The 19,002-nt window shown below is 49.0% G+C and overlaps 1 protein-coding gene across 4 annotated transcripts; it reads left to right on the plus strand.

Moving 5' to 3' along the window:
- Window positions 1-1,753: 1,753 nt before the first annotated feature.
- NPR2 (natriuretic peptide receptor 2) lies at window positions 1,754-18,940 on the plus strand. 4 transcript variants are annotated; one of them, XM_012769991.3, is made up of 22 exons: window positions 1,754-3,238; window positions 4,029-4,234; window positions 9,719-9,832; window positions 10,099-10,234; window positions 10,452-10,546; window positions 10,771-10,903; window positions 11,108-11,192; window positions 11,676-11,796; window positions 11,959-12,033; window positions 12,245-12,322; window positions 12,542-12,646; window positions 12,768-12,839; window positions 14,599-14,758; window positions 14,925-15,080; window positions 15,161-15,329; window positions 15,489-15,635; window positions 16,096-16,219; window positions 16,394-16,462; window positions 17,790-17,964; window positions 18,035-18,133; window positions 18,371-18,462; window positions 18,597-18,940. In XM_012769991.3, exons 1-22 carry the CDS (start codon window positions 2,566-2,568, stop codon window positions 18,660-18,662), a joined length of 3,150 nt encoding a protein of 1,049 aa, XP_012625445.1. In that variant the 5' UTR covers window positions 1,754-2,565; the 3' UTR covers window positions 18,663-18,940. The 4 variants fall into 4 exon arrangements, with proteins under 4 accessions (XP_012625445.1, XP_075864959.1, XP_012625446.1 ...); XM_076008844.1 differs by having other exon boundaries at window positions 1,769-3,238; window positions 10,771-11,192; XM_012769992.3 differs by lacking the exon at window positions 11,959-12,033 and having other exon boundaries at window positions 1,769-3,238.
- Window positions 18,941-19,002: the final 62 nt, after the last annotated feature.

Consider the following 19,002-nt stretch of genomic DNA (forward strand, 5'->3'; position numbering starts at 1 on the left):
GGTTCCAGCTCTATCCAGGAAAATACAAGAGGTGCTATATCACCATTGTTTCTTAAAGCCGAATAGTACTCCATGGTATACATATACCACATACAATTATCTTTAAATGAGAGGATTGAACAATATGTTTATAAGACTCCTCTTAGCCTTGCCATTCTGTGATTCTCTCAGAGATTTTGTCATTTTGGATTCATTTGTCTTATAAAGCTGTGTGCAGTTGCTTTAAAAAGCAATTATTTGGTTGACTTGGTCTAAAGCCTTTTTCAGATTGTCTTGTCACCCTTTTGACTGTTCCAACCTTCTCTGCCTTGCCCATATGGGATGAAATTGCTTTTCACTTACAGTGTTGGAAGTCTGGAACTAGGGTTACCATCTCACAGTGCTAAAGATGTTGTCCTAAGGCTTCCATACAGGGCTCGAGACAAGAGACATTGTCAGAGGCAGCCTATGAACCCTAGAGGGATTCCAATTGTATGTTCCTCAAAGGTAAGAGCTGTGTCATTTGGCTTTTTTTTGTATTCACCCTCGACAGCTTGTGCAAGGCAGCCAGTGTTCAATAAATAAATAAATACCGTGCAGAAGGTAAAATGGCATTGCTCTTAATTTCCTCCCCAAAACCACTAGGTGTCGCCTTCATCTCAGAGAAACTATGCCCCTCCTCACTGTACGCTCCCATCCGCCTCCAGAAGTCAAGGAGCGCTCTCAGCTCTTGGCACTGTGATTTCTGGAGAAGTGGCTTGAAGAGGGAGAGAAGCTGTGGCTCTCAGCACAGGGAGGAGAATGGGCTCATGTGCATGTCCTTTATGACAGTTGGAGAAAAGTCCCCAAGGTCCCATAGCAAATCTCTCCAGCAACCATGATATCATCCCTCACAAGCTGTTCCTCAGGATCCGATTGACGCTCCAGACATGGGGTGCCTGGGGTGCACTTTCTATCTAGGTTGGAAGCTTGGGAGTGGGGTGGAACCCAAGTGGGGTACAATGGGCTCTCATTGCTGGGGGCTATGTTTTGCTTAGTCAGTCCATAAGCTTTGATCGGTGCTAGCCTCTACTGTGTAGGAGACAAAGGAAAAGAAGATACCCTGAGCAGATGGTGTGGTGGAAGCTGGGTGGGGTGTGGTAGGCCTCTGAGGACGAGGGGAGGGCACGAGAGGGGGCATGGAGACGAGGAGCATGGAGGATTGAGTCCCAGGGAAGAAAGAGCCTCATGGACTTTATAAGGATTCATGAAAATGGAACACGGGAGCCCCTTGTTGCTGGAGGGGCCTGCCCAGTGAGCAGGCAGGTCTTCCTGGTGGAGCGAGAGGTCTCTGGGAGTTAGGAGGGTGGTATGGTTCACTAGGTGGGGGACTGGAGAGGATACCAAATGGGGATTTCTGACTATTCCGGGAGACTGAAGCTATTGAGAGACTCTGAGAGTTAAGAGAGGGGACCCTAAGAAGAGCAGGATGAGCGAGGGGGAGAAGACAAGCCCCGGGTCGCAGGAACGTGTGAGATGGAAAGAGAGCGGCGGGGTGGCCCAGGGGCTTGGGGAGACAGGAGCAGGCCCTCCCAGCGAGGGAACGCCCGGGAACCTCGCCGGCCCGCGAGGCCCTCGGGCGGAGCCCCCAAGCGTTCACTGGGGTGGGCTCGAGGTCCCTGGGCGCCCGGCTGGGGGCTGGGGGCTGGGGGGAGACAGCAGGCGCCGGAGGGTGGGGCCGGGAGGGGGAGGAGGAGGGGCGGGCGGGCGGAGGCGGGGGCAGGCGGCCTGCCCGGGGAGTCACACTCGGCCGCCGCCGGCGCAGCGAGCGGAGACTGGCCGGGCCGAGGCGACCTGACCCGGACGAGCGGCGCGCGCGGGGGCCCAGGCGGGGGGCGGGAGGAAGCGCCGGGCAGCGCCGGCCGCCGGGCCCAGGAGAAGCGGAGCGGAGAGGAGCGGGGACACGGGCGGGGCCGCCGCAGCTCCGGATGGGACCAGCGCCCGGGGCCCGTTAGTCCAAGCAGGAGCTTCGGGAGAAGCCTTCACAGGGAGATTTACCCCTGCCTTCCCTCCCCTCCGGCCCAGGCCTCGCTTCGCTCCCCGCCAGCCCATGGTCCCAGTCCTTCCGCGGCGCGGGCACCCTCCCACCTTACCCCCTTTGGGCCTATTTTCCCCAGTTCCCTGCCCGCCCAGCCTCTTCAGCTGCGAGGTTCCCCCAGGCCGTTTCTTTGTATCAGCCTCCCCCCAACCCCCATCCCATCCCAACCTCAGATCCCCTTTTCCTTCTAAGCTTTGGATTCATCAGGCTACTTCACCTCTCACTGTCCCCATCACGGCGCAGGCCCCCTTGGTCCCTCCCTTCTCCTGCCACCCTGCTCTCAGTCTGGAGTCCTTGCCCTAGGCTGGTAGCCCACTCCTTACCCACCAGGCGTCCTCCCATCTCCTCCTCCTCTCCCTGGTCCCCAGCACTTTCTGTATCCCAGCCTACTTGGTTTATCCCTCCGCTCTCCCTGGCCCTCCTCCCCAGTCTCCAGGTTAGGTGGTGCTTGTGTCTCCCCTGCAGGCCGGAGCAGCCCCCGGTTCTGGGGGCAGTGGGGTTGCTGCTTTATGCCCATGGCACTGCCATCACTCCTGCTGTTGGTGGCAGCCCTGGCAGGTGGGGTGCGTCCTCCCGGGGCGCGGAACCTGACGCTGGCGGTGGTGCTGCCAGAACACAACCTGAGCTATGCCTGGGCCTGGCCACGGGTCGGTCCTGCTGTGGCACTAGCTGTGGAGGCCCTGGGCCGGGCACTGCCCGTGGACCTGCGGTTTGTCAGCTCTGAACTAGATGGCGCCTGCTCTGAGTACCTGGCACCGCTGCGCGCTGTGGACCTCAAGCTGTACCATGACCCTGACCTTCTGTTGGGCCCTGGTTGCGTGTACCCTGCTGCCTCCGTGGCCCGCTTTGCCTCACATTGGCGCCTTCCCCTGCTGACTGCGGGCGCTGTGGCCTCTGGTTTTGCAGCTAAGAATGAGCATTATCGTACCCTGGTTCGCACTGGCCCCTCTGCTCCCAAGCTGGGTGAGTTTGTAGTGACACTACACGGGCACTTCAATTGGACTGCCCGTGCTGCCTTGCTGTATCTGGACGCTCGCACAGATGACCGGCCTCACTACTTCACCATCGAGGGCGTCTTTGAGGCCCTGCAGGGCAGCAACCTCAGTGTGCAGCACCAGGTGTATGCCCGCGAGCCAGGGGGCCCTGAGCAGGCCACCCACTTCATCCGGGCCAACGGGCGCAGTGAGTGTGGCCCGGGCAATTTTAGGGTTAGGGGAGGAGGGTCGCAGTGTCCCTGGAGCTGGGCATTGAGCTGCGTGTGGTGGTTGGGATCAAGAAGCACATGTGGACAGAGCACCTGTGAGGGGGCCAGGGCTTTAAGAGGGGAGCTTGTGGACGGCATAGGCAGGTGTGAACAAGGAGGAAGAGAGCAGGGGAGATGAAGCTTGTATGGGGGGATTGTGGGGGAGGATATTGAGTTTGGGGAGCAATGTGAGTACCCTGGAGGAGTAAATGTGCTTGATGGCCACTCTGAAATGTGCACCTGTGAGCAGATCTGCCTCCCAGACTGGTCACCAAGACCCCACAGGGGTGTAAAAATAGCCAGGATTCCATAAAGGGGCTCAGGGCTCAGCAGATTTGGTGAAAAAGACAGGTAGAACTCACGCTGAGAAATTATGAGCAATCAGTGTGTTTGAGCCCAGGAAACGGGCAGGAAAGAGTTGGGTGGGGGTTGAAGAGGGCTGGATGAGGAGCATTGAGCAGGGCTCTGGGGGAAGGAAGGGACCTGAGAGTGACAGCTCCTTTCCTCTGGGGTCTAGAATCAGGCTCTGATCCCTGCCAGATGGTCCATATGGCCCCAGGGTACTGATGGTATGGATTTCAAGGGAGAGGACTGGGGAGCATCTGCTGGATGGTTGATGAGTTAGGGCACTCTCTTTCTTGCTAGAGGGAAATGCAGATGATTCAAAGAGGTGGGTGTTGGGGGCCTTGGATACTTTCTCAGGGTGCTCTGTCATGTACCTGCTCCCAGTTGTGTATATCTGCGGCCCTCTGGAGATGCTGCATGAGATCCTGCTTCAGGCTCAGAGGGAGAATCTGACCAATGGGGATTATGTCTTCTTTTACCTGGATGTCTTTGGGGAGAGTCTCCGTGCGGGCCCTACACGCTCTACAGGCCGGCCCTGGCAGGACAATCGCACCCAGGAACAGGCCCAGGCCCTCAGAGAGGCCTTTCAGGTATCATTTGAGCCAAATCTGAAGGAGGAGGGGGATGAAGTAGTTCATTGGAGATTTGCTATCTCTCACAAGACCCCACAGAAACCCCAGGAATTGTGAGCTACAGGAGTGAAATGAACAGAAGCTTTCCGTGTCTAGTATCACTCTTTCTTACTTCCCCACTGTCGTGACTCTTAGTGAGTCTGCTGCCAAGATGGACTTTGGCTACCTCCAAAGATCCTAGTAACACTGACCTTCCTAAGTGCCAGTATCAGGGTATACTGTAGGGAGGACAGTTAAGGAAGTGATCTGATCCTAGTCGCTGGGTGGGCTTTCACCTTTCTGGAAAGGCGACGCATAATTATGGTATAGTTAGATAAAGTTCAAGAAAGGATATGATCACGTGTCCTGCAACAGACACTGAGAACTTTAGTGGTTCAGAGGAGGAAGAGCCAATGTAGGCTGGGTTTGAGGAAGGCTTTTATAAAGCAAGAGAAACTTTAAAGATATATGTCATATTCATAGTCAGAGTGGGAGAGGGCATCCAGGTAGCCTAAGCAAAAAAAAAGATAGGAATGGGCACGTTGGGGAGACCAAGAAGATACTGACCTGACAAGAAAAAGCGTTTACTTAAGATATAGGAAATAAAGTTGCAAAGGTATAAACAGATTAAGGAGAGCCCTAAACCCTAAGACACTAGGACTTGAATTTTGGGGTCCTGGAAATATTTCTGTGAAGATGAATATATAGTAGTGACAAAATTCAGGTTGGATTAGAAGAAGGGGGGACCAGAGGCAGTGAGACCACCTGTAACAGGCTAAAAAGGAGTGCGGTATTATGGCTTGAACTAGGATGATCATAGCAGGAATGGAAAGAAATGGCTTTAAGAAAATCTGTAGGGAAGGTTGGTATGACTCTGTTCATTTCACTCCTTTGCTCAAAACTTTCAATGACTTGTTGCCTACAGAATAAAATCCTGACTCCTTTAAGACCTTCTATAAGCTGTTCTCAACCCGTTTTTCCAGTCTCACCTCCTAGTGCCCTCATGTTGAGTACTGTAGCCCACTAGCCCTCTCTCAGACCCCCACCCCAGGCCTTCCTGCCCCCATGCTTTTGTGCTCTTTCTCCATTTGTATGGCATGCTCTATCTTCCCTCACCTCCAATCTCTGCCTCTTAAAATCATACCCATGGATTATTTCCTGATTCCCCACTTAACTCATAGTACAAAGTGTTTCCTACTTATCTTTTTTTCCAAAAAGAATTTGAGGTAGCTTATGGGATAACCTTAAAGCCCTTTAAATCTTGAGGTTCTTTGATTCTAAGTAGATGTAAGTATAAGAGCTGGACCTGGGTGGCCATTCTTCTCCAATGAGTAAGGTTTTATGTGGCTGTGATTATATATTTGGTTGTGACTGACGAGTGTGTGTCTGGCTGTGAATGACATGTCTGTTTGCATGCCTGAGTATGAGTCTGTGACTGTCACACTTGAACCTGGGCAGTGGGACAGGTTTTGTTTATGCTATAGCTTTCTCCTAAAACAACCTTCTCCCCTTTGTCTATCTGTATAATGTTTCCACATTCTTTAAAACAGACCAGTTATTTTCCCTTCTAGGAAACAATCCCTGAACCCTCAGGTGGAACTGAGTTTCCTACTATTGTGTTTCATTCTGTCTACCATAGAACTAACCATATAATTTAGTCAGTGTTTGATTCATTTAAACACTAACTCATTCCATTAGTATTTACTGAGCACCTATTATGTCCCAGTCACTGTGCTAGGTACTGGTGTGTGATAGAGAACATCTTATAGCCCAGTATCTTATAATACTAGGTATAGTCCCTGCCTTTTTGGAGTTTACATTTAGTAGGATAGACAGACGAACAAATAAGCAAAAAGTACAAATATAGGAACATATTGTGGTGTTACTTAAAAAGAAAAAAGAAGGAAAAGAATAGAGAAGAATAGAGTGGTATGAGAACAGAATAACAAGGGGCTTATACTTTAGCTAGTGTGGTTGGGGAAGGTCTGTGACCCTCCCAGGTGGGAGGACTCCATAACCTTCTGGCCTATGTTCTTTTTTTTTTTTTTTTTTTTTTTAAGGACAGGGTCTCCCTCTGTCACCTTTGTTGGAGTCCAGTGGTGCGATCATAGCTCACTGCAGCCTTGAACTCCTGGGCTCAAGTGATGCTCCCACCTCAGCCTCCTGAGTAGCTGGGACTACAGATGCACATCACTACACCTGGCTAATTTAAAAACAAACAAACAAACAAACAAACAAACAAACTTTTGTAGCCAGATCTCACTATGTTGCCCAGGCTGGTCTCAAATTCCTGGCCTCAAGAGATCCTCCCGCCTTGGCTTCCCAAAGTGCTGGGCTGTATTCTTTTTGTGGAAGAAAAACCTTTCTTTCTTCTGTGAGAATTCCTGCCAGCCAAGGGTCCCTGGCATTTTGGATCAGGGGAAGAGGGATCTAGTTAGCCAACAATCAGTTATATCCATAACTCTCAGTCTCCCCTCACTTTAGAAAAATAAAGAGGGAGATTTTGCTATAACACAAGGGAAGGGAACTAGGCAGTCAGTAATATGCTGAGGGGCAAACCAAGGCCTTTGATGGGGTGGGGATGAGGGGTGATGAGGTGTCCCCTGGCAAAGCTACACTCATCCTTTCCCAATGCTGAAGCAGGGTGGAGGCTGAGGGAAGTTGGGTGGTCAGTTCCAGCCAAGGATGAAAGAGCAGAGAGCCCTTCTCCCAGAGGCACTTGGCCTTCTGGGGTCCCAGACCAGACCAGCCTAGAAAAGGTGGCAGGACAGGCAAGGAGGCTTTGACGTAGCTGGCCAAACCTTTCCCAGCAGGGTGTCATGCTCAAGGAAAAGGTCCCAGCTCATGCTGGATGCCAGCTACTGGGGGGTGAGGGCTCTGACATCAAGTATGTTGATAGGATTTTCCTCTCCCATTCAACCATAGCTGCTCGAGGGCAGGGATCCTGTTCATCTTTGTATTCCACATGGCTAGCATATAGTAGGCGTTTAATACATATTTGTTAAATTCAATTAAGGTGTGTGTTGGGGAGAGCAGGGATAGGACTAGGAATCCTAGGAATTCGTCTAGACAGGAGTAGAGTTGGCAGGTACTGTAAACCAAGTGATCAACCAGGATAGGGAAGAAAAACAGATAGAGTGGAACTAAATAAGCAAATGACCAAGCTCTGAGGATCCAGAGGCCCAGACTGGGCAATTGAGGGTTAGAAGCTACAGGGTAAGAAACCCAGGCAGAGGTCACAACCTAGGTGACCAGCACGAGATTGGGTTACAGATAGGGAACACCACCAGCAAGAATGGAAGAAAGCACTCACTGAAGGGCTGTGTCAGGCAGACTCTTCTTGGAGACCATTCGTTGTCTGTTTAGGCCACTGTTGACAGCACCTCCTGCTGTGGCCGGAGCAGGTCTCAGAGTGGGTGGGCCCACAGGCAAAGGCAGGCGCCTCCTGCCAGTACACAGTTTGTAGGTACATTCCTGGCTTCCACCCACCGCTGCACCCATTTTTGGCAGCCTTTGCTTGTTTTTTTTCCACCAAGGGTCCACTATGAAATGGGACACGATACCTACCATCACCTTCTCTCTGGCCCCTGAGCAAGCACAGAAACTGTTTGGAGGTTTTTAATTTTTTTGTACTGTAGCTAGTAACCACAGCAAAAACAGGTTAGCATAGCAGTTTTCAAAGTGTGGTCTTAGGATCCTGGAGGCCCCTGAAATCCTTTTAGGGGGACCACAAGGTCAAAACTATTTAAAAAATAGTACTAAGATGTTATCTGCCTTTGTCACTCCTGTTCTTCCTTAACTGTGCAGTGGAGTTTTCCAGATGCCATATGAGGCGTGATGATGTCATCACTCCAACAGCTAAGAAGGCGTGTTTGTGTATTCTTGTGTTTTCAAAATTTGTCAGTTTTAATTTCTAAGATGGTAGATAGTGATAGATATAATCTACATAAACCAAAATTCTTTGGGATCTTCAATAATTTTTTAAGAATGTAAAGGGATTCTGAGACCAAAACGTTTGATAACTGCTAGCCTAGCAAATCAACCTAGAGAATTACTGTTTAAAAAAGTGCCATAAAAACCTACCATCAGTCTTTATTGAAATATAAGTTGTGTTCAACCTCATCTTTTTCAGCTCTTTGCTGACTTTTTACATTGTTGTCAGCAGTGTCCTACCTCCCTATTTTTCTTTTATTCTTGGAACAGGTGCTACTGCATGAACCCTTCCAACCCTTTCCTCAGTCCCCCTCTCCTTTTGTGTTTTGCCTGAGAGTGGGAGAATATTAGATTCAGGCATCCAAATGCTCCATAAGAATAATTACATCTTGAAGCAAATTCCAGTCTAATACAATGAATGCATTTTAGAAATTGACTTCATTATTTCCTGCCTGGAATGAACTGATATACAAGAGATTGTATGTGATGTATCTAGTACAGTTTATGGGTCCACATTACTTTCCATGGTAAGAATGGGCAAAACATAAATGACTAGATTTTAATCTATCATTTCACAGTCATGTGTCACGGAATATATTGAATTCTTTACCTGAAGTTGTGATGCCAGTTTCCTGTCCAAGCTGAGGCTGGTCTCAGTGACTGTGTAGCCTGAGGCAGAGGCAGAGGCTGGGAGGTCCAGCAGCTAAGGAAGGGGTGACACACGTGGCCAGTGTGAGCTGGGCAGGCACTTTGAGGAGACAGGCACACGCTGACTTGAGCACCAGTGAGATGCGTGCTTGGCAGGACCCCATGTGTCATTTGCTTATCTATGAAATGTATGTGGGCATGTGACACTGTGTTTGTGACACATGTCTGTTTCTTCATAAGTAGGACAGAGCTGCTTATGGTGGCTGTTCCACATGTGTTAAATGAATGAGCTCATAGCTTTTCACCACTGGAATCCCTGTCTGTTTCCCCAGTGTCATAGGGCCTGCAGTCTCCTTAATTCGCTGGGTGGATGCATTGTGTTCAAGTGGCCCAAATGAAAATGTCAACATTTTACTGGTAATATTAACAGTGATGACACCTCAGAGAGGAGCTGTTGATGAGTGTTGTCCTTGATGGTGAACAGGTACCCAGAAAGAATGGGACAGAGGAGCTGTGAGAGCCATGGCAGCCTGGCGGAGGGCTGGTGGTGCTAGGGAGTCAGGGAGATGTTGGGCTGGGTTTGGGGATGGACTTGGCTTCATCTGCTATTCTATTATTTCCCTGTCTGCGCCTTCCCAGAACCAGCCTTGTCTGCCTTTCAGGAGGAGTGCCACTCCCTCTCCCCAGTGGTATTAAACACACACACACACACACACACACACACACACACACGTGCAGATTAGTGCCCCTTTCAGCCTTCACACTCACCTGTGTATATTTTATATCATGTATATTTTGCCAAGTTCCCCTATCCTTCCTCCCCTCTTCCCCTAATGCCCGTCTTCAATCCTGTTCACTCTTCCCCATGTGCTGCTGGTACAGACTGTATTGGTGATCACATATCGAGAACCCCCAAATCCTGAGTATCAGGAATTTCAGAATCGTCTATTGATAAGAGCCCGGGAAGATTTTGGTGTGGAGCTGGCCCCCTCCCTGGTAAGTAGACCTGTCCCTCCCCTCGTGTCAGGCCAGGCTTTGAGGAAGGGTGCCACTCTGGAGGCTGACAGCTGCCATCCAAGGTGTTCCCTTCTGCCCCAAGGAGCAGCTAGGTAGGGATGGCATTTTAGGAATCACAGGAGGGAAGAAAATAAACCAGAAGAGAGGAGAGGTAGATGGAGACCCTAGAGATGGAGGCTGGGAAGGGGGCTGGGAAAGGGGCCTCGAGGATGTTTGGAGAGCACTGCTAAAGTTGCCACCTCCAGATGAACCTCATCGCTGGCTGCTTCTATGATGGGATCCTGCTATATGCTGAAGTCCTGAACGAGACAATACAGGAAGGAGGCACCCGAGAAGATGGACTTCGAATTGTGGAGAAGATGCAGGGACGACGATACCACGGTAATGAAGGGGGCAGATGTCAGGCTCAGGAGTGGAGTGGGCAGAAGAGGCAATGCCAAGGCCAGCAGGGAGAGTTAGTAGGGGTCAGCGAACATGGCAGAAGGGTGCACACCTCAAGAATGGGGACAAGGTCAGGCTAAGGTAGCTGGAAGGGCTGGGGGATAGAAGAAGAGTCCAGGGTAGACCTCCAAGCAAAGGGTGCTCTTTTCTGTCTTAGGTGTAACTGGACTGGTTGTTATGGACAAGAACAACGATCGGGAGACTGATTTTGTCCTGTGGGCCATGGGAGACCTGGATTCTGGGGACTTTCAGGTGATGGGGGAGGAGGCAGGGAAGAGTGTGGCCCTGCAAAATCCAGCTTTCAAGGGTTCAGTGGGGGGCAGAGTGAAAGGTACCAGAGAAGGGGCCTATTTTTTCTGCCAGAGCTGCATCCTGGCTGGGTGGTAGGCTGGGAGAAAAGCAGCAAAATAGCTGAGGTGCCAGGGAGGAGACAGGTGGGAGCAGGCCTGTGGGCCCAGTTTTCTGCTTCCTCACAGCCTGCAGCCCACTACTCAGGAGCCGAGAAGCAGATTTGGTGGACAGGACGGCCTATTCCCTGGGTGAAAGGGGCGCCCCCCTTGGACAATCCCCCCTGTGCCTTTGACTTGGACGACCCATCCTGTGATAAAAGTGGGTGTGTGCAGGGACTGGGAGCAGTCCTTCCTCCCTCACTCTCCAGTCTCTGCCCCTCACTGACCCCCACTCTTAGTCATGTTTTTACTTTTACGTCTACACCCCTCCCTTCTCCTCACCCTCGAGACCTATTACTCCTTCCTCAGTCTTACAACCTTACAACCCCACTACAGTCTTTCTCAGGGTCTCTCTCCCCTTCAGCTCCACTTTCAACCCTGGCGATTGTGGCTCTGGGCACAGGAATCACCTTCATCATGTTTGGTGTTTCCAGCTTCCTAATTTTCCGGTGAGTTCTGGGCTTTCCACTGACCTCCTCTCCACCTCCCCATTGCCACACAGCCTCTGGCTGAGGCTAGATGGTCCCATAACATGGGATAGGGGTAGTAGGTCTCTTAATTTAGTGGTTATCTCCTAGATCTAATGGCATCTTCCTCTCTAGTCTTTCTCTTTAGCTGTCTTCTAGCCAAGGTGTTTGCTCCACTTTTGCTTCTAGACTGGATATACTAACTAGTGTTTTTGAGTAGGGTTAAGGTCAAAGGTGAATTTTCCATGAATGCCCCCATTTTAAGAAAGAACTTTCACCTCCAGCCTCTGTCTCTGTAAGAGAACATGCCAGATATGTAGAGAATGCATCCTTATCTTTGAGTCCTTCCTCTCTAGTGTAACAAGTGCAGCTTTAGGAGCTATGGGGAAGCCCCTGCAGCCCCACTGTGGGCTTGGGGTGGCAGGGTTGGGCTTGCCAGTCAACTGAGGTGTGCAGTCCTTACAGAAAACTGATGCTGGAGAAGGAGCTGGCCAGCATGTTGTGGCGCATTCGCTGGGAAGAACTGCAGTTTGGCAACTCAGAGCGTTATCATAAAGGTGCAGGCAGTCGCCTCACACTGTCACTGGTGAGCCCTTGTCTCAGCTGTCCCCCTGCCTCCCTCTGAGTTCCTGTCCTTTCTTACCCCGGACCTTTCCCAGCACATTGGCCTGTAATGATAGCCCCTGCACCACCACTGCCATCTAATGTGCCTTTCATCCTTCCGCCTCCATGTTGCCCTTGGCCCCAGCGGGGATCCAGTTACGGCTCGCTCATGACAGCCCATGGGAAATACCAGATCTTTGCCAACACCGGTCACTTCAAGGTGAACAGTCATCTGCTTGTTCTGGTCCCCACCATTTCATCCTGTCTCATCCCCATCTGCCAGCTCTGCTCCTGAACCTCTGCCCCTCAGCACCCTCCTCTATATCCCACTGAGCTCCACAGTGGAGCTTCCACAGTTCTCCAGTATTTCCTAGCACCCAGAAACAACTTCTGATGTTCATTTTCCTTTCCCCTTTCTCTCCTACCATCAGGGAAACGTTGTCGCTATCAAACATGTGAATAAGAAGCGCATTGAGCTGACCCGACAGGTTCTGTTTGAACTTAAACATGTACGTAATGGAGTATGGGTTGAGGGCGAAGGGTGAACAGAGATGGGGAAGAAGAAAGGGAAAGACTATAGAATAGTAAAATTGGCTAGGAGGGCAAGGGGATTATTTATAGATGATTTTCAGTTGTAGGTGCAACTAAAAGTCCTCTTGTGTAGTTGTAGGTTTCTGCATCTAATTTTTAACTCTTTCAATTCTCTTGTCCTTCCCATTTCCTGCTAGATGAGAGATGTTCAGTTCAACCATCTCACTCGCTTCATCGGAGCCTGCATAGACCCTCCCAATATTTGCATCATCACTGAGTATTGTCCTCGTGGGAGTTTACAGGTGAGGGACAGGTGCAGATTAGGGCAAGGGTGGGGAGGATAGGCCCAAAGTTACATTGACTCTATGCCAGGTGACAGCTAATGGGACTAGGACAGATGATCTATTCCATGTCACTTACCAGGATATTCTAGAAAATGACAGCATCAACTTGGACTGGATGTTTCGTTATTCGCTCATTAATGACCTTGTTAAGGTGAGTCTTTCCCACTCCATAAGAGTTCACCACTTTAAAATGCCTTTGTTATTCTGTCTTTGCTTGTGATTTCTTTCCTTCTAGCCCTCTGAAAGTCTTGTTCTCTCCATCTCCCCTTATTCCTATGGTTGGGTAATAATGGGTAAACAAGGAGTCTGTGGTTTATGATTGGGGGAGTAAGTTTTATCTGCCATAGGAGTCCTGTAACTGTTGAGAATTTTTGTTTTCCTGCCCTAGACATCTCAGATCTCTTTCATCATCTCTTTTACCTCCAAGAGCTCATATTAAAATCCCTTAGCAGGAAAAAAATGAGTGGAGTCTCCAAACATATTTACCTTCTGTTTTTCCTCTCATTATTTTACCCTCTGACCAATATTTGGCATGTCTGCTTTTTTGTTCAGAAAACTGAAATTTAAACAGGAACATTTACAAGAAAAACTAAGAGAAACTAAGGAAGATTGTACAAAACTTTTGGTATTTTCCAGTATACTTGGTTTCAGCTATTTTCAAATGGTCCATAGATTTGTGGATCATAATGCTGAATATTGCCTGGGTTGGACAGGGGTTTAGAAGCAAGTCTCACAGCCAGTGAGCAAGCCCAGTGCATCACCCTGCATCTAAAGCTGGCTTTGGGGTTTTCTGCTAAATTCTCATTCAGTTATTTAAAATTTTTTTGGTTAAAGTTTGCCATCAAATGAGAGATAAAATATTAGGTAAAGTCGATGTAGTACTTAAGGAAAAGTGTTATAATAAATATAAGAAAAACATGACTCTTGAGAGAACAATGTTGGAAAAGTGATTTACAACAAAGCCAGAAGCTTAATCATTTCTGTGATTTTGGAAGGCATCCTTTGTACAGTTTCCACACAAGTAAATTCACAAATTTGGAGATTCCCAAAGATTTTGTTAATACCAAAAGGAATGAAAAGGAAGAGTTCACATGAAAAGGAAGAGTTCACAGAGAACAGAATTATGAATTAAATCCAGAGCTAAACATTTAGACAGGTATTTTTGGTTAGGATGATGAACCTTGTATCCTTTTCTGTCCCACCTGAACTGACTTGGGTGGCCTCCTAGAGTTTCATTTTGGGGAAGCACTATTCTGTCCTCGTAAGACCTGTCTTATAGTCCCTCAGAAGCAAAAGCCCCATGGGGCTGGCAGTTTCAGGCTTCTATATTGGCTTAGCAGTTGTTTCCTACTTTTGTCCATTTTCCAGGTCTTTCTAATTTGCTGTTTTCTCCACTTTTTCTCTGGTCCAACATCCCCTCTAGTAGATCACATTCCTCCTCCACTTTGACTTGCTCACCTACACATGGTTATGCATTAAAGTTTACAACTGGTTAGTCTTCCTTGGTTCCTCTAGCTACTCTAGATACTTGGGTCTTAAGCCATGTCTCTTCATAACCAGCAGCCAGGCACTTGAGGCCACCATGGGGGTTGTATCTTTCTTAGAGCTCATGTAAGTTCTGTTCCCTTCACTACTCAGAAGATTGACTGCCCATTTTGGGTAATAACTGGTAGCTCCTCTTATCTCTCTTCTTAAACATTTGTCCCTGGTTTCTGGGTATCAGGAAGGGATTACTCTCCTAGTCTACCTCCTTCCTTGGGTAGAAACTGCAAAGGATACCTTCCAAAATCACCTTATTGTTGTAATGGTCCCAAGATCTTTAGACAGCTAGCCAGTACCCATTTCATGGGTAGAGGGGGTATTCTAGGCCAGATATGATCCAGTCCCATAACTTGATCTGTATCCTGCAGGGTATGGCCTTTCTCCACAACAGCATTATTTCATCCCATGGGAGTCTCAAGTCCTCCAACTGTGTAGTGGATAGTCGTTTTGTGCTCAAAATCACAGACTATGGCCTGGCCAGCTTCCGATCAACTGCTGAACCAGAGGACAGCCACGCCCTCTATGCCAGTGAGGCCCCCACAATCCCCTTTTATATTGCTCCTCTGGCCCTGATCATTTCCACCTAGGGAGGGTGGGTGAGGGAGATGAAGTTGACAATAATATGGGAATGAGCCCAGGTGGGCTTTGGGGTGCCCTATTTTGGAGACCTGGCCAGCCTGTTCTCTTTTTTCAGAGAAGCTGTGGACTGCCCCAGAACTGCTCAGTGAGAACTCCTTGCCAACCACAGGCATGCAGAAAGCTGATGTCTATAGCTTTGGGATCATCCTACAGGAGATAGCACTTCGCAGTGGTCCTTTCTACTTGGAGGGCCTGGACCTCAGTCCCAAAGGTGAGAGTCAATCCACTACCCACAGCTGCTTCTTCCTGGGGGGAAGCCTGTTCTTCATCCAAACCTTTTATCACCCTCAGAGATTGTCCAGAAGGTCCGAAATGGTCAGCGGCCATATTTCCGGCCAAGCATTGACCGGACCCAACTGAATGAAGAGCTAGTTTTGCTGATGGAGCGATGTTGGGCCCAAGATCCAGCTGAGCGGCCAGACTTTGGACAGATTAAGGGTTTCATTCGCCGCTTTAACAAGTGAGAGGGCACTAAGGGGCAAGGGCTCCCCAGGGATAGAAGCCTCAGCAGTCTTCAGTGGATGAAATGGGGCTGGTGGGGCCAGAGGGTGGGTTGGGCAGAAAGTCCTGGGAGTCTTGAGAATCTTGCAGCAGGTGCCATTTCCTGGCCTCCCCCCAGGGAGGGTGGCACCAGCATATTGGACAACCTCCTGCTGCGCATGGAACAGTATGCCAATAACCTGGAGAAGCTGGTGGAGGAACGCACACAGGCCTATCTGGAGGAGAAACGCAAGGCTGAGGCTCTGCTCTACCAAATCCTACCCCAGTGAGACCTTTTCCCCTTCCTGAATATTCCTTTGGGATTCTTCTCTGTCAAGTTCTGCCTCATCGGGCTCCTGAGAACTCACTTCCAACCCTCAAAACCCTGCTTGCCACAGTGAGCCCGCCCAATGTAGACTACATGCTTCCGTTCTTTCTCCACATCAGCTGTGCTGCATTCTTTCTGACTTCCCTTCTTAGGACACTGCTCTACCATGCCCTTGCTTCAGCAAGTGTATGTCAAACAACCGCAACTAGAGACGCTTAGCTCCCATGTGCAGGGATCCCCTCACAGCCCCTCTTGCCCCAGACTGTAATGTCATCCCGGCAGCTTTCCTTTTCCTCTACCAAGCTCAGCTTTCATGTGACAACTCCTCTCTGCTGCAGCCACATACCCCTTTCCTCTCCCTCCTCCACTCCTATCCTCTTTCTTGGAGTTTGGCTCACACTGCACCCTTGCTTCCTAGTTCAGTGGCAGAGCAGTTAAAAAGGGGAGAGACTGTCCAGGCTGAGGCCTTTGACAGTGTTACCATCTACTTCAGTGACATCGTTGGCTTTACAGCATTGTCAGCAGAGAGCACCCCCATGCAGGTGAGAGCCATGGGTGAGAGGCAAGGGTGGGATTAGGGACCTGGAGGAGCTTCACTGACAACAGGTAAAATTGGTTTGTTCAGGAGTTCCCACATCTTATGATGGCTCGTGGGTTAAGAATTCTTAGAAAGGTGGGCACAAGTCTCAGGGCTTCTGCTTTCCTATACCTGTTAGGTGGTGACACTTCTCAATGACCTGTATACCTGCTTTGATGCCATAATTGACAACTTTGACGTCTACAAGGTGAGAGCTGGGGCCGCCCTCCTATTAAGACCATTTTAAAACCCAGTCTATAACCTTAAAGTAGAAGTGTAAAAAAAAAAAAAAAAAAAAAAAAACCCAGTCTCCCTGATCCCACATACCTTATCTGCTTTCCATGGTCAGTGTTCCCTCTAGGGTCTCCAGCATCCTAGTGCTGGTGTGTACTTCGTAGACAGATGTGGCTCTGGTACCATAAATGTACCTGCCAGGCTAATTTCTTGTAAATCCTTAGATTTTCCTAACTAGAACCTTCATAAGATTTAGCTCCTATCTCCCTGGGGGATAAATACAGCCTATCCATCTTTTCTTTCCAGTCCTCTCCAGACATGGAAGAATCATACAGGATGTAGGTATAGATTTAGTGGGATAAGGGGCAAGATATGAAAAAAATATATAAAGCTTTTTGTTGAAGCCACTGAGTTGGCAGAGGATTGGCTTTAATGTCCTTGGGAGTAAAAGTGATCTGGATTTGAACATTGGCTTGTTGTGGCCTTAGGTAAGTAACAGAATCTCTCTGAGCCTCAGCTGTTTTATCTATAAGATGGGAATAATACATTTACTGTATGGAAAGTGCCTAACATTGTGTTTGGCACATGGCAGGTAATATCTATTCCTGTCCCTTCGTTTCAGACTTACTCTACAATCTCTGCCGTTTCTGTAACAAAGAACTCCCATAAGCCCTTTGCCCAGATTCACTAATTGTTTATATTTTCCCCATTTGCTTCATTTTTAAAAATCAATCTACATAATTATTTTCTGAACCATTTGAAAGGAGTAGTAAGTTTCAAGCATACTACTCCTTTATCCCTAAATACTTTGTGTGTATTCTCTAAAAACTCCACTGTGTATTTCCTAAAAACAATGACATTCTCCTGTGTGGTTTCAGTACCATTACCAGAACCAAGAGCCTGTCTTCTCCTCTCTGACAGTTTGGGCTCTGTGGCCCATTCCATGGGGCCTGTCTGGCCTCCTTGCCAGCTTCTGTATTCTTCAGCTTAGCCTGTTTTCCTATTTCCCATTTCCTGACAGCAGAGCCTATCTGTCCATGTCCTGTTGCAGACAGGGTGTCCATTCATTCAGCAAACACTTACTGAGTGTTCACCAGGTGCTGGGTTTGGGGCAGGAGGATTTAAAGATTCCCTTGACATCTCCTTCCCCCCAGACTCTCAGGACTATGGCACTTGTTTTCTTGTCAACGTTCTGGCCTCCCAGGCTGTCAGGATGATCATGGTGGTATCTTGTCTTCCTCTATTCTCCTCATGCCCACTGCTAAAGATAGAGGTGACTTTTTAATCCTCCTCTTAATCAGGTGGAGACGATTGGGGATGCCTACATGGTAGTATCTGGCCTCCCAGGCAGAAATGGTCAACGCCATGCACCAGAAATTGCTCGTATGGCCCTAGCATTACTGGATGCAGTTTCTTCCTTCCGCATCCGCCACCGACCCCATGACCAGCTAAGACTACGCATAGGGGTCCATACTGGTAAGGCTGACTCTCGCCCAGCCCTAGTCTCCACCTTTCCCAGGCTCTCCCAACCAGCTTCTTCTCATAGGGCCAGTCTGTGCTGGGGTGGTTGGCCTGAAGATGCCCCGCTATTGTCTTTTTGGAGACACGGTGAACACTGCCTCTCGAATGGAGTCTAATGGTCAAGGTAAGACATTAGCCTTCAACCCTCATCAGCCTGCACTTTTCTTCTTTTCATAGTTCCCCCAAGTCTCTAAATCTGAGAGACCACAGTTCCTAAGTGCCCCATCCTTGGACATATTTTGGTTCTAGTGGACATGCGTTTGGAGGTCTGAGGGTGGTTGGTTGGGTAAAGTGCTCTCTAATACCACCAATTCTATTGCCTTTTCTTTGATTCTTCTTTCAACCCCACATCCCACCCCAGCCCTGAAGATCCATGTCTCCTCTACCACCAAGGATGCCTTGGATGAGCTAGGATGCTTCCAGCTAGAGCTTCGGGGGGATGTGGAGATGAAGGTGATGGCAGGCCATGGGGAGAGGGTCATGGAAAGGGAGGATGAAAGTGATCATGGGGGGTCATGGAGGAAGAGAAGGAGATAAAGGGACTAACACAGAAGAAATCTGAATTATGTCTACTCCCCTGCTTTCAGGGTAAAGGAAAGATGAGAACTTACTGGCTCCTAGGAGAGCGGAAAGGACCTCCTGGACTCCTGTAAACCCCACTTCTTTCCAAGTCAGACAATCTGCTGCTGCTGGTACCTGGGTAGGCAGTGGCCACCATCTTTCCACACACCAGAGATGGACATTTTCACATGAGATGGAAAACATGCACCAAAAAAAACCTACCTTATACGGAAGTTGTAGCCCTCTGCAGCTCAGCCTTGTACATATACCTGCCCCTCTCTGGCTTGGTCCCCTTCTTACTTACCTTCTGTAAATATCTGTATCTAAACCAGAATATTTTGGCCAAATATAAAACAACAACAAAAAACAAGTCATGGTGTCATAGTCTGGGTTAGGGATAACCCCAAGGAAAGGCTATGGGCTATGGACATG

This window comes from Microcebus murinus, chromosome 12 (genome assembly GCF_040939455.1).
Source record: "Microcebus murinus isolate Inina chromosome 12, M.murinus_Inina_mat1.0, whole genome shotgun sequence".
NCBI classification, from domain to species: Eukaryota; Metazoa; Chordata; class Mammalia; order Primates; family Cheirogaleidae; genus Microcebus; species Microcebus murinus.

What these genes read in the sequence shown, in the direction of transcription:
- NPR2 (XM_076008844.1), top strand. Translation starts at nt 2,566, where the DNA reads ATGCCCATGGCACTGCCATCACTCCTGCTGTTGGTGGCAGCCCTGGCA. An exon ending in CATCCGGGCCAACGGGCGCA is followed by an intron (nt 3,239 to 4,028) that starts GTGAGTGTGGCC and finishes ACCTGCTCCCAG; the next exon opens with TTGTGTATATCTGCGGCCCT. An exon ending in TGGAGCTGGCCCCCTCCCTG is followed by an intron (nt 9,833 to 10,098) that starts GTAAGTAGACCT and finishes TGCCACCTCCAG; the next exon opens with ATGAACCTCATCGCTGGCTG.